The 16,416-nt window shown below is 37.8% G+C and overlaps 1 protein-coding gene across 26 annotated transcripts in view; it reads left to right on the forward strand.

The window, feature by feature from the left end:
• DST (dystonin) overlaps positions 1-16,416 on the forward strand; it is a 486,661-nt gene that overhangs the window by 411,427 nt on the left and 58,818 nt on the right. For all 26 annotated transcript variants that reach the window (XM_027601381.2, XM_027601378.2, XM_027601372.2 and 23 more), the window contains 4 exons: positions 345-551; positions 12,313-12,432; positions 12,624-12,731; positions 14,495-14,713. In XM_027601381.2, the coding sequence (XP_027457182.2) occupies positions 345-551; positions 12,313-12,432; positions 12,624-12,731; positions 14,495-14,713 (654 nt within the window). The remainder of the gene's footprint in view (positions 1-344; positions 552-12,312; positions 12,433-12,623; positions 12,732-14,494; positions 14,714-16,416) is intronic.

Genomic DNA, 16,416 nt, shown 5'->3' on the forward strand with positions numbered 1-16,416 from the left:
TATTTTACTCTTCTGATACCTGATTACTCAAGAGGTTTCCAGAAAGCAAAGAATAATACGTGTCGACTTGCTTGGTTTTGTTTCCCAAATTTTAAAAACATTTATATTAAAGTTCAAATGTTGACCAGTGAATTGTTCTTTGGAGCTCCTCAGGAAACACTTTCCTTTTTACAGAATAGCGTTAAATAACAAAGGTTTCTTAACTTAACTGAAACTCAGCCGCCAGTGCCTGGCATTATTGGCCTGCAAAGGACTTTAGGGCCAATGACAGGGAAAGGAAAAGCCTGTTCAAACTCCTGAGCATTACCTCCCAGATTTGTATGTTTTCTTAATCCTGTTTTCAGGAACTGAAAAAGGAAGCTAAGAACAGCAAAGCCTTATTGGACTCCCTTAACGAAGTGAGCAGTGCTCTACTGGAACTGGTACCATGGAGGGCGAGGGAAGGACTTGAAAAAATGGTGGCCGAGGACAACGAGCGCTACCGATTAGTGAATGACACCATCACTCAAAAGGTGGAGGAGATCGATGCTGCCATTCTGAGATCCCAGCAGGTAGGGGCGCATGGTTTTTGTCTCGGCAATAAATTTTCCCCAGTTGTGCCCTGAGCCTTTACCTGAACAAAGATTTCTGTTCACAGTGTTTCCATTCATTTGTTATGCTTCAAAAATGAAAGGAGGGATTTGAAAAGAGTTCAGGTTCCTTCGACATGTGAGTGCCAGGCAGGGCACTGCTAATCTGTACATTGTTAACAGCCATCTGCCTCACTGGAGCCCAGACTTAGCCTTACCAAATCAGTCATTGGGAAGATCAGCCCTGCTTTCCAAACAAAGTGCTTTTTGCCTCCATGTATGTGAATTGCTAATGCTAATTTTATGCCTTGGCTAAGTCTAATCTGTCTGTGAGTAAATATTTTGAGTTATCATGTAAATCAGTATTAACTGCTCATTTCCACACACCGATGGCAAAGAGAGGCTATATTCTTTCTAAAAAGGAAGCAGTGGTGTGGGTGATGTCGTGTTTTTTCTGGAGATGACTCAAGGGGAAAAACGATAGTTTCTGACCTGTCTGCGACTCACGCAGTTTATAGTTCCAGAGAGTTTTATAGGCACCCAGCCCTCACCTCAGCTCCCTCAGAAAACTGTGGGCAACAAGTGGGGTGCTGGAAATAGAAGTTTAGAAGACATGTTTTGATGAACTTAATTGAGTATCTGGACTGTTTACATTAAGTCATCAGAATCTTACTGCAGAGTTTCTGTGACAGGGTTAGTGTGCGCTCTTGCAGTCTACTTTAGAACAGAGCTGTGGAAGGTACATAACTAAGCTTTTCCTAATACGTGCCAGAAGCAAGAAACACAAATCAAGCAGATTGTGTGGGAGCATCCAGAATTGAATTTTGAAGGTTGCTGTAAAAGTGTAATTTATATATTGTTATATATCATAATTTATATGGCACAGTGCTTCACTCCTCACGTCTGTGCCATGCTCTAGAATCACAAAAGCTGATGAAAAACAATGACAGCAAAAGGTCTGCCTAAGAAAGTTTTGCGAGGGAGCGCATTCATGCCTGAGGAATGTATTTGCATGACTTCTGTTTTCCGAGTTTGGCACAATTTCTATGCCTCCTTATTACAGGAAAATAAATGGATTTATTTGTGAAGTTTATTCAACTATAGGAAAATACTGAATTTTTTTTCACCAAAACTGATATCAACATTTCAGAATTGGCATCAAAGATTTCCTAAATAGCAAGACAAATGTTCTGGAATATGATTTTTCTTGAGAAGTTGACTGTGGTTTGTCAGTTTGGTGAAGTAAGACAGTAATGAGGGCAAGATGGCAGGGGAGCTTGTCCTGGTTAGTAATCTCAGATATGTGCCAATGTCATTAACTGTAGCTCAGTTCTTTTCAAGGTTAGCAGATATTTTCTGAAGTTTAAAAAAAATGTAACCAGGTCAGTATATGTCCCAAACATATATCCTTTGGGAAAGTAACAGTTAGTGTTTATTTTTTCTGATAAAATCATTCGTTATAGAAAATTTTTTTAAGATTTTCTGAAAGAATACAGAAAAACTCATGGAAGGAAGAATGTGTGTAAATAATATGAGAGAGAAATCATGTGTGTAGTAGTGATGTCTTATTACCGGTAGGTCATACAGCTAATATTAATGCTCTTAATATTTTCTCATTGTTCACATGTATTTATTCTGTATTCATGTGTGAAATTCCTTTGAAATGCCTTCAAGTCTGTCCAGTGAAATACCTGCAGCAATAAAGAAAATCAGTAAAATGTACTTACGCCATCAGAAAAAATGAAATCCTCCAGCTAGGCTGAAGAGACACACTTTTTGAGAGGGAGGAACATATGTAGTAAAGGGACTTACTGTGATCCCAGAAGCTAGTACAGGGTGGAGTTGGACCCAGATTTAATACAGATCTCTTCTATTTTTTTTTAAGATTTTATTTATTTATTTGACAGAGAGAGAGAGAGAGAGTGAGAGCCAGGAACACAAGCAGGGGGAGTGGGAGAGGGAGAAGCAGGCTTCCCACTGACCAGGGAGCCCGATGTGGGGCTCAATCCCAGGACCCTGGGATCGTGACCTGAGCTGAAGGCAGACACTTAACGACTGAGCCACCCAGGCGCTCCCAGATCTCATTCTGCCTCACTGTGGTGTCTCCTTACAAATTATGCAGAGAGGAAAAATCCTGAGGGGTGGTGCAATTTTTTCTAACCTCCTCCAGTAATCTGAAGAAAGGTGCCATTATTACAGCAAAATGGAAGTATGTAACAAGAGCATCTGCAACTACAAGGACCGTGAGCCAGGAGAGTACAGTGCTGACAGGATCATGAAATTATCATTCTCTAGGAGAATTTAAAAACAAATTTGGTACCTGTTTTTCTGGTTTGGCAGAGACTTAGTTTTGTCCCCAAAAGAATAGTTTCTAAACTTATAATTTTCAAGTTTATAAAAGAGCTAATATAATCACTGAAGTTATTTTGTAACTTTGCCCACTTATAAATGTTTGGAATTAGGACGAGAGTACAACTGATACTAAAATATTTGTTTTCTGTTTACACAATGGTAATACATCCGTGTAATATAAGAGATGATGGAAAAACATCTTGAGACCTGGATGTTAGCCACATATTTTGTACTGTTTTATGGCGTATAAACAAATCATGTACCGTTCTGTGTCTCTTCTCCTTCTGAAACATTGGACATGATATAACCACCACCCATCTTTTCAGACATACCCATAGTCACATACATTTTGTTTTATTAACATTTTCATGTCCGTACCCTCAACATAACCACACCCACAGGTTAACAGGGTAAGGACATGTGTCTTGAACATGTCTTGTTAATTTTTTAAATGTATAGATTTAATGCTTTGCTTCTTAATAACCTAGCTAGATTAAACTATATTTTAAATAACTGAATGTTTTGTTTCCAAGCAAATTTCTATTAAGGTGTTTCACCCTTTCCCAGGCATTAAGGTTGTTTATATACAGATCTACCTCCTTTATAATGTTGTAACCTGCTTTTTGGAATTCAGCAAAAGCATAGGGACTTTGTGAGGTGTCAGGCCCCTATAACACAGTATATTGGCTTCCAAACATCGACAAGAAAGATGTCCAGGAAAACATGGACAAGAATTAGTTTGTAAAGGAAAGGGAAGGGTGCACACAGATACCTGCTAATTAGCATGACTTTGTAGCAGCCCTATATAAATATAGTTTTTAGAAAAGTTCTGATTTGATGTGGCTAGTTTTTTTTATGTTAATCCTATATCATAGTAAGTTTTGAAAATATGTGTCACTGAATTTTGAAATCATAGAGTCCTATGATAGAACCCTATGTAAATTTGAGTAGTATTTATTGCTCTTTGAGAAATAATCAAACTGCCTCAACTATGGGCTAATGAGAAAGAACTATATGCATCTGACCCTACAGATTGGCAGACATTGGCCTTCTGAAGAGAATAGTCTTTTTTTTTTTTTAATGATTTCATTTATTTATTTGAGAGAGAGAATGTGTATGGGTGGGGAGGGAGGAAGAGAGGAGAGGGAGAAGCAGACTCCTTGCTGAGCGTGGAGCCCAATGCAGAACTAGATCTCATGACCCCGAGGTCACAACCTGAGGGGAAACCAAGAGTCAGATGCCCAATAGACAGAGCCACCCTGACACCCAACAATATTCTTTTTTATAAGAATTATATATAAAAAAAAAGAAGATAGTAGGAAGGGAAAAAGGAAGGGGGGGAATTGGAGGGGGAGATGAACCATGAGAGACTATGGACTCTGAGAAACAAACTGAGGGTTCTAGGGGGGAGGGGGGTGAGGGGATGGGTTAGCCTGGTGATGGGTATTAAAGAGGGCACGTTCTGCGTGGAGCACTGGGTGTTATATGCAAACAATGAATCATGGAACACTACATCAAAAACTAATGCTGTATGGTGATTAACATAATAAAAAAATGATATATGGTGATTACATAACATAATAAAATAAAATTAAAAAAAAAAAGAATTAGGCCCATTCATTACTTTTAGGGAAAGTCTGAGCAGAACAAGGCAGCTTAGTGTATAGTGATGGTGAGCTTTATAAACAAAGCAAAACATCTGCCTCCTTCTCACAATGCATGAGGTCATCTAAGTTAGCAACTGTACACATTTTCGCATGTTAAACCTATGAACAGTAGCGTATTTTTGTTGTTTTCTTTCTCTAATTGCAAATTGAACCAAATGAGCAACGTGGAAAAGGGGGAAGACACTTTCATTTAAAAGACGTACAGACTTGTAGCCTGAAGTCAGACCCTTGTGACTGTTTAAACCTCAAAGCAGTTCATTGTCCTTTGCCTCTTACAAATATGCACAGTTGTCAGAAGTTGCTAAAATGGGTGTGTTTCACCGGGTCTGGGAATCCCAGGCACTTGTCAGCAGTTCTAATTCCTTGACTTATTTTACTGGCCGCAATGACCCCTTTATATTAAAGGCACAAAAGTTGGTGATTTGAGGGCAATTAAAAGAAGCAGGTCATCGGGTCATTAGGAATCAGCCTTGGAGAAAAATAACACCTGTTTATTTCTTTTAAAGAACTAGAAGGAACCCCCCCCCCCCACGGAAGTGAGATTTGTTTAGACCCTCCCGGTGTTGGGGGTCGGAGAATATGGGCTGTGTTATGAATAATGCAGAGCAAAATGGAAGGAAATGCTAATCAAAAGAAAGTGGTAAGATCCTCAGCCAGGGGAAGGGAGTAAGAGGATGTCCTTGGAGTTAAGGTTCACTTACCATTTTGCCTTTCTTAAACCTCCATTTCCACTTAAGAGAAACTTTCTAGATAAATACAAAAGCAGTTTGTCAGAGATTGGAGAAATGTTTAAATAAGAAAATAAAACCTACTGTTAGGGTATTTGAGCCATTTTTGATGAAATCACATGAATATTTCGAGTTCCTGAAGCCCAAACTGTATACAAGCACAAGCAACTAGAAGTACAGTCCCTGGGGCCAGGCCACCTTGGTTTGAGTCTCAGATCCAACATTAACTAGCTGGGTAATCTCTGGTAAATGAGGTAACTTCTCTCTGCCTCAATTTTCTCGGCTGTAAATGGAGTTAATGGTAATACCCAGATTATGCAGTTGTTGTCAGGATTAAAGAAGATACTGTATGTGAAGCACTTAGTGTGTTCAGTAAAATGCTGGCCATTATTGTTTTAGACTCTTTTTTCAGGAATATTTAGAGATAGCCAATTAAAATGTCTTTTACTATCAGGGTGCCTGGCTGGCTCAGTCAGTGGAGCATGGGGCTCTTGATCTTGGAGTTGTGAGTTCAAGTCCCACACTGGATGTAGAGATTACTTAAAAAATAAAATCTTTAAGAAATTGTCTTTCATTATCTTGTTGGAAATTCCTGAAATACTAGTTCAACTGTAATAGGCATAGAGTAGGTCAATGGTTAGACTCCACTGATAATACCTAGTAAAATATTTCCCAGAATGCAACTATGGGTACTAAGATGATCTACAATGTATTTGAAGTCGATCTCTGTTATTTGAGTAAGCAGTGAACAAATTTATTAAAATTTGGTCTAGTAAACTTGCTCTCACATTGTAAAATAAACAGCTTTTATGGTCTATTAGAAATGCACACATATAGTCATTTGAAAGACTCATAGGCCTAAATAAAATGCCTTGCTTTACTGCAGATTGCTTAATGAAGACCCCGTGGCTGTTCTGTTTGTTGCTGGACAATAAATATTTGCTAATTTAATAAAAAAATTTCTCGAAAGACAGAAGGGAAATTTCTGCTTGAAGTCTTGTTTTCTTTTAGCAGAGCAAATATTTGCCTTGGTTGAAGAAACAGTGTTTGAGTTTCAGCTTTCCATTTTGGCAACTTAGAATGTATCATCATACTGTTTTTCACTGGATCCCTTTTTTTAAGGAGAGAGAGAAATAGATTTAAACTAATATTAACACTAACAGCCTGACTTTATTTATTAGGACTTTCGTGTAAATGCTAAAATTAGCCTGATCACAAACAAGTGGAGTGCTATGTCACTTTATTTTTTGGGGGGTCAGTAGAGGAAAAAAGTCCTTACTATTAAATTTTATTCAGATTATCTTGCAGCACTTGCACTCAGGTACAAAGGCCTGGACTGTTTTGCTCAGTTTTGTACTCTTTAAGTGAATCACATAATAAAGTTTTATTTTGAAGTTTTATTGTATATGGCTTGAAAGCTAATAATCCATGCAAAGAAGACCCTTGTACTTGTTTTTCATGAGGATTTCTTTTTCTACATCTGAAGCTCCCAAATTAGTTGAATTTTCTTTCTTTCTTTTTTTTTTTTTTTATAATTTTATTTTTAAGTAATCTCTACCCCCAGAGTGGGGCTTGAACTCACAACCCTGAGACCAGGAGTCAAGCGCTCCACTGACAGAGCCAGCCAGGTGCCTCAAAATATTTTTTTTTCTTTTTCACGTTGATGAATTATTACTAATTAATGAGTAGTTCCATTTGAAATAAGTAACGTCGTAAAAATTATTGAGCCAGATTAAGATGGAATTTTTTTAAGAGGGAGAGGTAGGGAGAGAGAGAGAAGGGGAGAGAGAGAGAGAGAGAGAGGGGAATCTTAAGCAGGACTCCATGCCCAGCGTCCCTGAGATCATGACCTGAGCCAAAATCAAGAGTCAGACACTTAACCCACTGAACCACCCAAGTGCCGCAAGATAAAATTTTTCATGTGGTTTTCAAGATTCTTTCTGGAATCCATATTGTTCTGATTTGTCCCAGTAGCAGAAAAAAGTAATGAATGAATGAAAAAAACATTTATTAACACTACTGTCTGTGAAACCATGAGCCCCTTCAATAAGTTTTATGAAAAATGTGGCTTTGCTAAAAAAGAATGTATAATATTATGGGAAATACAGGAAAAATAAATAATTCTGTTTGAATATATACATGTACACAGTCGTTCTGGAAGTACTGCCCTTATAAGGGAGCTCACACACTCTGAGGACTAAAGCTCTGAATTTCTGTCTGGAACAACGTTCGTGTGTCAGTGATCCTCTTGAATGTGTGACACTTGAAGGAGAGTTCTAATCAGCAGGTAGGATAGTGTCTCTGCTGCCCAGACAATATCTTCGTCTTAAAGCAGCCTGACTTTCCATCGTTTTTTGGTAGATGTTGGTTTGTATTCAGATTTTGTTCAGGTAGCATGTCTAGAGGCTGTTCAGGAAAGGTCTCTTAAGCCCTGTCTTCCCTTTCAGATCTTTATGCAGTTGAGTTTTTAAAGGTAAATGTAAAACTATTATTTTTACCCCTATTATATTTCTGGCTTGGGCCCATTATTCAAATGATTATCTAAAATTTTTTTCTATCCTGAACTGTTGACTAAATGAAATTGACCTGCAAATAGCTTCAGTATTTATTTGTTTATTTGCAAATTTATTTAACTCGTGTCGTAAAGGTGAAAGCAAATGGGGTCATGGTATATAGAAAAAAAAACTAACAATAATTTATAATATTATGTATTCTTCACTTGTATAATTTGTTAATTTTTCTTGTAAGATTGAAAGCATAACAACAGTACTCTCAATCAGTGCTATTCATGTTTGTGCCAGGTTATGACTGGCAGGTTATTTCCTTATAATGAGGGAAGTCCACTGATAAGCTTGGCAAATATTATTTAAAAATAAATTATGGCCCATGGTGATGAGGGTACAGCAAAACTCTGCTTGTGGGAGTATAAATTAGCACATCCTTTCTGAAGGGCACTTTGGCATAGCATATGCCTAAAAGAGAAAATGTGAACAGGAACTCACAGATGAGAGGTTATCTACACAGAACTTTTGTTGTTTTTGTTTTTAATTAACTTTTTAGAAGATAATTGTAGATTCACATGCAACTGTAAGAAATAATATAGAGATGATCCCATTGTGGGCAGTATTTTCCCCAGGGGTAACATTTAGCGAAATTATAGCACAGGATCACAAGCAGGATGCTGACATTGATGCAGTCAAGATACAGAACATTTCATCACCGCGACTACCTCATGCTGCCCTTTTGTAGTCTCCCACCTCTGTCCTCTCCTTAGCTCCTGGCAATGACAGATTTTTCCTGCTTTTCATTTCTAAAATGGTTGAGTACTTTTTAGCTACAGCCTCTTTCTCCTCTCCTTCTGGGACTCCAGTAATATGAATGTTAGGTCTTTTAATGTAGTTCCACAGGTCCCTGAGGTTCTGTTGATTTTTTTTTCCTCCAGTCTATTTTCTTTTATTCAGATTGGGTAATTTCTGTTCTGTCTTCTACTTCACTGACTCTTTCCTCTGTGCCCTTCATTGATCACATCCACTGAGCTTATTATTGTACATTTAAGTTTTAAAATTTCCGTTTGGTTCTTTATATAGCCTCTTTTCTTTGCTGATACTGTTTTATTGCTAAGGTCGTCTCTAATTTTTCATTCATTTCTGCTGTGTTTGAAATTGCTCAATGAAGCATTTTTTATCATAGCTGCTTTAAAATTGTTGTCAGACAGTGCTAACATCTCTGTCCTCTAGGGACTGGTGTCCCGTTGATTATCTTTGTTTAGTTCCATTGGAGGTCTTCTTGGTTCTTGCTATGAAGTTATGAGTTTTGGGTCTTAATTAAACTTTCTGTTTTGACTGGCTTCCTCTGGCACCACTGGCAGAAGAAGCCAGGGGTGCTACCAGGTGGAAGAGATCCAGGTTCCCCGCTCAGCCCCTCATGATACCTAATGGGGCGCTCCTCAGATCTGCTGGCTGGAAGTGGGAGTTGGATGGACTTCAGCTCTCTGAGCAGCCTTTTCCACCACCTCGTTGAAGGTGACTACGTTAACCACTAAGCAGTGGTGAAAATCCTGACTCTCCACTAGGCCTTCCCTGACACCACCCTAGAGGAGACGGAGAGGGGCAATTCATTACTGCTTGTGGGGGGCTCCCCCACATGATCTCCAAGACACTGTGGGCAGGAGCCTTGTTACTGGCCCGTGGGAACTAAAGTTCCAGCTCCCTGTGTGGTCTTCTCTGACATCCCCCTGCAGCAGTGTCATCAGCACCTTGTCCTCTTGGCTCATGAGGGTGACAATCTAGGCCTTTCTTGGCATGAGTGTGGGTGGGACCACAGCCTCTGTTCTGTGGTGTTTAGACAGAGTGGCTATTGTTTAAATGTTCTCTTGCTAGGGTGCCCCTTTCCTGGTCATTTGGCTGAGAGAGCAGCCTTTTCTTGGGGGTTTGTCTCTGCCTCTGGGTGTTTCTGGGTTGCATTTTCTCCAGTATCCAGTCTAGGATATGTGGGGCAAGAAGAAAACCTGGAGAACTCACCACCTCATTGTTCCTTGAGTGCCAGAACCCACAGAGGTTCTCTCTCTTCTCTCTCCTTCCAGTCTTCTTATGTGTGTTTTGTATGCAGTGTATGCATGTGTACACTGCCCAGGGTTTTTAGGTGTACCTACGAGGAACAGGGAAAAGTATATCTACACCATCTTCCCAGGAGTCTGCATAGTGTCGCAGAGTGTTTTACAAGAATGAATTATTTTCCAGTCTAGTTTCTTATCTCTACCCTTCTCTTTCCTCACTTAGTTACCCCCTACCCCCATCTAGATTTCCACATTCTCTTGAAAAATTAGAAGTTCTGGCAGTATTGGACTTGAATGCTCACAGTGTCTGTTTCCCATTAAGTCTTCCAACTGAGGCCACACCGTTAGTTACCATTTACCACTGGTGCTTGTGGGGGCACTTGCCCACTTTGCTCATTTACGGTAACTGCTTGCCCTGGGAGGCATTGGCTTCTGTCTGATGCAAGGTATCGAAAATATTCATGCTCTTTGACTTGGTAGTCAACTTCTAGGAATCTACCCTAAGGAACTAATTGGAGATGCCATCAGAGATTTCTGTTTATATGATAGCAGAAAATGCAGTGAGCATAAATAAAAATATCCAGGTATGCTAGAATAGAATGATGTTACTTAAAATATTCACATTAAAAGACTATGACATGGGAAGTGTTCATAATAAATGAAAGAGCAGGATATGAAACTGTTTATACAATATTATACCGAGCTTTTATAAATTTTTTTCAACTTCTGGAATAAAATTCACTAAAATACCAACAGTATTAACTCCAGGTTTTAATTTTCTTCTGTATATTTTTCTGTACTTTATGAATTTCTGCCATGAATTGTTAAGATCAGGAAAATAAAACCTCTTAAAATATTTAAGAATACTCTTTGAAGTGGTTTTTGCTATTATTAAATGAGATGTAAAAAAAATTATACGTGAGATGTTTCGGGATATACTCTGCATAAAGAAACATATTTTGCACATACGTTTATGCACATGTAATATGGTAAATAAATGTGAATATTTCATGAGTTTTGCTAGGAGACTTATATGTAGATAGTGGAATGCTGCCCACAAAATCATATGGATTAAAATGATGGATGCAATGATTGATCCAGCTATTGACTTTTTGAGCTGTTCAATTTGAGTAGTACTCTTTTTTTTATTATTATGTTATGTTAATCACCATACCTTACATCATTAGTTTTTGATGTAATGTTCCATGATTCATTGTTTGCATGTAACACCCAGTGCTCCATGCAGAACGTACCCTCCTTAATACCCATCACTGGGCTAACCCATCCCTTCACCCCCCTCCCCTCTAGAACCCTCAGTTTGTTTCTCAGAGTCCATAGTCTCTCATGTTCGTCTCCTCACTCCGATTTCCCCCCCTTCATTTTTCCCTTCCTACTATTTTCTTCTTCTTCTTTTTTAACATATAATGTATGATTTCTTTCAGAGGTAGAGGTCTGTGATTCAACAGTCTTACACAATTCACAGCACTCACCATTGCACATACCCTCCCCAGTGTCTATCACCCAGCCACCCCATCCCTCTCCCCCCACCACCGCTCCAGCAACCCTCAGTTTGTTTCTTGAGATTAAGAATTCCTCATATCAGTGAGATCATGTGATACATGTCTTTCTCTGACTGACTTATTTCGCTTAGCATAATACCCTCTAGTTCCATCCACGTCGTTGCAAATGGCAAGATTTCGGTTTTTCTTTTTTATGGCTACATAATATTCCATTACACACACACACACACACACACACACACACACACACACACACACGCGCACACACACCACATCTTCTTTATCCATTCATCTGTCAGTGGACATCTTGGCTCTTTCCATAGTTTGGCTATTGTGGACATTGCTGCTATAAACATTGGGGTGCACGTACCCCTTTGGATCACTGCATTTGTATCTTTGGGGTAAATACCCAGTAGTGCAATTGCTGGGTCGTACAGTAGCTCTATTTTCAACTTTTTGTGGAAGCTCCATACTGTTTTCCAGAGTGGCTGCACCAGCTTGCATTCCCACCAACGGTGTAGGAGGGTTCCCCTTTCTCTGCATACTCAACAACATCTGTCATTTTCTGACTTGTTAATTTTAGCCATTCTGACTGGTGTGAGGTGGTATCTCATTGAGGTTTGAAGGAAAAAATTCTTATGATTACCAAAAACAAGGCAACAGAGTTAGCTGTGCTAAAATCATTAATGCTGTGTTACGCATGCAGTGCCTTTTAAGAGCTTGTGTTTAAATACTCTGTGGGAAGTTCTCCTTTCTTTATGACTTTAGTCATCATCATAAACTATTTCAGGATGCCATGAAGAGATAAGCTCAAATTTTCCACTTGTGTGGTAATTAAGATATTTCAAAGAAATGTAGAGGGGTATTTTTCTGGCACCAGTGACAGGAACTTTCTGACCTAATTATTTATCTTTTGTTTAGTTTGACCAAGCAGCTGATGCCGAGTTATCCTGGATTACTGAAACCGAAAAGAAATTGATGTCTCTGGGTGACATCAGGCTTGAGCAAGACCAGACCTCTGCTCAGCTGCAGCTTCAAAAGGTGAAGAAGTGCATTTCCAATTATATCAGAATTATTTGTTAGTGTGGCCCCAAGTGTAGACAGTGTGCTTGCATGATTTACTTTGCAAGACCCCTCTAGTGTAACTTGGTATTTTTAACATCTTTGCCTGATTGTTTTCATTTTAGTGATACACTCTCTGTTTTTTTTATCTTTATTTTGGTAAATCACAGACATTCACCATGGAGATTTTGAGACACAAGGATATTATTGATGAACTTGTTAAATCTGGACATAAAATCATGGCCACATGCAGTGAAGAGGAAAAGCAATCAATGAAGGTAAAAGCTTGTCTGTGTGACTGGCGGTGAGACTCTTGAATAAATGGCCTGTGTTAAGCTCTCAATCCTAGAGGAGCACATTTCCTTTATCCACAGCTGCCATTTAGACAGCTAAATCATTAGTTTTAAATAAGACATTTTTCAAGCTTACGGAGTGACAGTAAAAGGAATGTTCCTTAAGGGAATTGCCCTGGGGACAATTTTTTTAAATAAAAAATTGCTAAAACTATTAAGGTTTGTGTCCTTGAATAACTGGCACACATTAAACATTCAATGTTAGCTGTATTACTGACATTATTATCAGTATAAATTGTTACTATGTATGTCAACTCTTGTTTAAATGCTTCAAAATATGTGGTTCTCTCTAATGCTGAAATTCATCCTGTGTAAAATTTCAGTAAGTTGTATAGGAAAAACAATGAGCTGAATAACTAAGGAAGCATCTAGCTTATGTATTTTTAATAATCCCTTTAAATTGATGAAAAACCAGCCACAAGTAAAAATGTTTAGTTCCATTCATATTCAGACATCTGAGCAGACTAAAGAAATTAATGTATATTAATGCTTCTGGTAGGAAAATACCCCACAGCAAAAAAATGACACAAATATCTGTGCCTAAGATCACATTTTAGAGTATACATTGCTTTTAAGGTATACATAGACAAAGTAATAGAGTATAACTGTATACTGATACTTCCTCTTCTATTTATTCTGGCAATTTACTTATTTATAACTTAACGTTTCCTTTATTATTTTTATAAGACCTTGATATGAAAAATATTGATAATGATGAAATAATTTCTGTGTCATTCTGTGGTTTATTAGATTACTATGGTGCTCTATCTTCTGCTGTTGGTTTATGATGTGAATTTATACCATAATCTAGATCACTGTGACCAGCCCACAAAATATAGTATATAGTATAATGTTCTACTCTGATTCTAATATGTGTAATTAATTTTGTTGACTAGCAGTTCCTCTTACAATTTCATTTGTGGAAGTTAGTCCTTGTTTTGGGCTAGAAAGTAATGTTAATGTTGCTAGACTCATATGAGACTTGTTTTCTAAGCTAGAAGACCTACAGGACCTAGAAGGATAGTTGAAGAATTTTGCTTATTATGTTTGGAAAGCTCAGTGTCTTATTCATACAAACTTGAGGCTATTTATTTGTTTGTTTATATTTTGGATTTTGTCACCTGATATTTGGAGGTGGGGGGAGGTTCTCTGTCATTAATCCCATGATTTTTGATGAAGACATAAAAATCCATTGTGTGAATATATCATAATTTATTAGCTTAATCTCCAATTACTGTATTTTTAAGATGTTTTCCACATTTTTGCTATTTTTTACACATATATGGGAAAAAGTTTTTTTTTATTGTGTTAAGAACACAACATTAGCATATAGTAGAATATTATTCAGCCTTAAAAATGAAGGAAATCCTGCCATGTGCAACAATATGAATGAACCTGAAGGATTTTTTTTTTTAAGTTTTATTTTTAAGTAATCAAGAGTCACATGCTTTCCTGACTAAGCCGGCCAGGTGCCCCTTGAGGGGTCTTTTTAAATTCTAATTAAAATGAACTTTTATACATAGAACTAGTTACAATCCAAATAGGCTTTAATGATTTATTCATTAACCATGTATTTGTTGAGCGCCTGCTTTGCTCTAGGCATATAGTGCGAGAAAAAACACTGTGGAGTACGTGTGCTCTTTGGCCTGCTTGGCCAGCTAAACACATTTCATTCTCTTACTTTCTAGAAAAAACTAGACAAGGTGTTGAAGAACTATGATGCCATCTGCCAGGTAAACTCAGAGAGGTATCTACAGCTAGAACGGGCGCAGTCCCTGGTTAACCAGTTCTGGGAAACCTATGAAGAACTTTGGCCATGGCTGACAGAAACACAAAGAATCATCTCTCAACTTCCTGCCCCAGCCCTTGAATATGAAACTCTAAGACAACAGCAAGAAGAGCATCGGGTAAGCTTGATATTAAAGAGAGGGTTGTATTCCCCATTAGAAGAGAATCGTGATTATGATGGTGGTTTTTGGCATATGTGCTGCTGAAGCAAGCACTGTCGTGGTGGTTTTTTAATGCAGTTTGATGCCCTACCTTATTAGGAGATTTTGGCAATATCCTTTTCTGGTCTGCACAGTTGCTTTCCTCAGAGTTGCTTACCTGTGTTCCAGAGTAGCAGTGAGCAGACTCATTGTGAATGTCATTAATTACATCACAGCTTTCCTAGAATATATGAAGTATAAACCATCCTGTACAAAAACTAAGTTCCTGCTTTAAAATGTTAGAGAAATAAGCTTTTGAAGTACTTCCCATTTAGGCATGTTGAATTGCTTTTAATTTACATATGTCGACTAAGTTTTACAATTCATATGGTATTGGTTGGAGCCATCTAGAATGTAAGCAAAGAGTAGAAATATATCAAAGCAGCATCATACAGACAAGACCACTGAGCTTGGAGGAAACAAACAATACAACAATATGTCAAAACACAAATAATGTAAAAGCTAGCTAAATGGAAAGGAAAAATGCTGAAGTACAAAGACAAGTTGTCTCTCCTTTGTTTTTCACTCTTTTGATGGTTTTTGCTCCTATAAGTATATATGAGTAAACTCTCTAGTGTATTTACATCTACAAATGCATCATGTTTTAAACATAAATAAAATGGTATGAAGCCCTCATTTCAGCAGTTACTTAAATATTAATATTGCCTAAAATTTTGCAAGGGTTTGAGAGAGGGCTCAAGACTATCAGAAAAGAATCTGGAGTTCTTGCTGTTTATGGTCTTACGAACCTAGTTTGTGTCTCCCAGATCCGTACAAATGGTACTCTGAGACTATTCGTGTGTGTGCGTGTGTGCATGCATGCATGCATGCATGCATAGAAAGTTTAACTTGGTATATTACATCATTGTTTGAAGGACGTGACACACTTCTTATTAGTTTTGTTTGTTTACTTTTTTAATCTACTGGCATTGAAGAATATCTCTAAGTATTTGTTTACAAGAGCTTTAGTCAACACTTTAATGCAAAATGGAAATTTTATTGAGTTCTATCTACATCAGCAGAAGAAAGACTTAAAAATTATGCAGAATTGAATTTAATTTTAGTATAAAGATTTGTTTGTGGCAGAAATCCTGATGCCTATCCACTGAATAACTTCTAATATAAAATGTTCCATGGATTTCTTCTATTCTGAGGTGAGATTTGAGTAGCTATGTTTCTAGCATAATATCAGATAATGGAAAAGTTATTACTGAATTATTATTGAATTTCAAAACCGAGTTAATTTTCTCTTTTTAGCATAGTCTTTCAGCTCTCAAATTTACAGTTTCTTATATAAAGGAACTACAAAACTTTGTAACCCAGTCTTCAAATTATTCAATGAAATTTTTCATAATATTTATAGCCTTCTAGAACAGCGTTTCTTCTATAGCTCCACAGCTCATCTTCAGCTGTATTTGGGAAGATCTAGTTCATTCTAACTGGGAATGAGAAATGGCTCTAAGAGCCAGTTACTATATGGTAGATATGTTGAGGTCACACGCTAGAAGTATCTCTAGCGTGACCGGACTCTTATGGCACTATGTTGCCAAGAACCATTTTCTTACATATGGGGCAAAGGACATCTACTGGGCCCTTTCTCCACACATACACCCAAGTAGACG

Source organism: Zalophus californianus, chromosome 7, assembly GCF_009762305.2.
Source record: "Zalophus californianus isolate mZalCal1 chromosome 7, mZalCal1.pri.v2, whole genome shotgun sequence".
Classification (NCBI taxonomy): Eukaryota; Metazoa; Chordata; class Mammalia; order Carnivora; family Otariidae; genus Zalophus; species Zalophus californianus.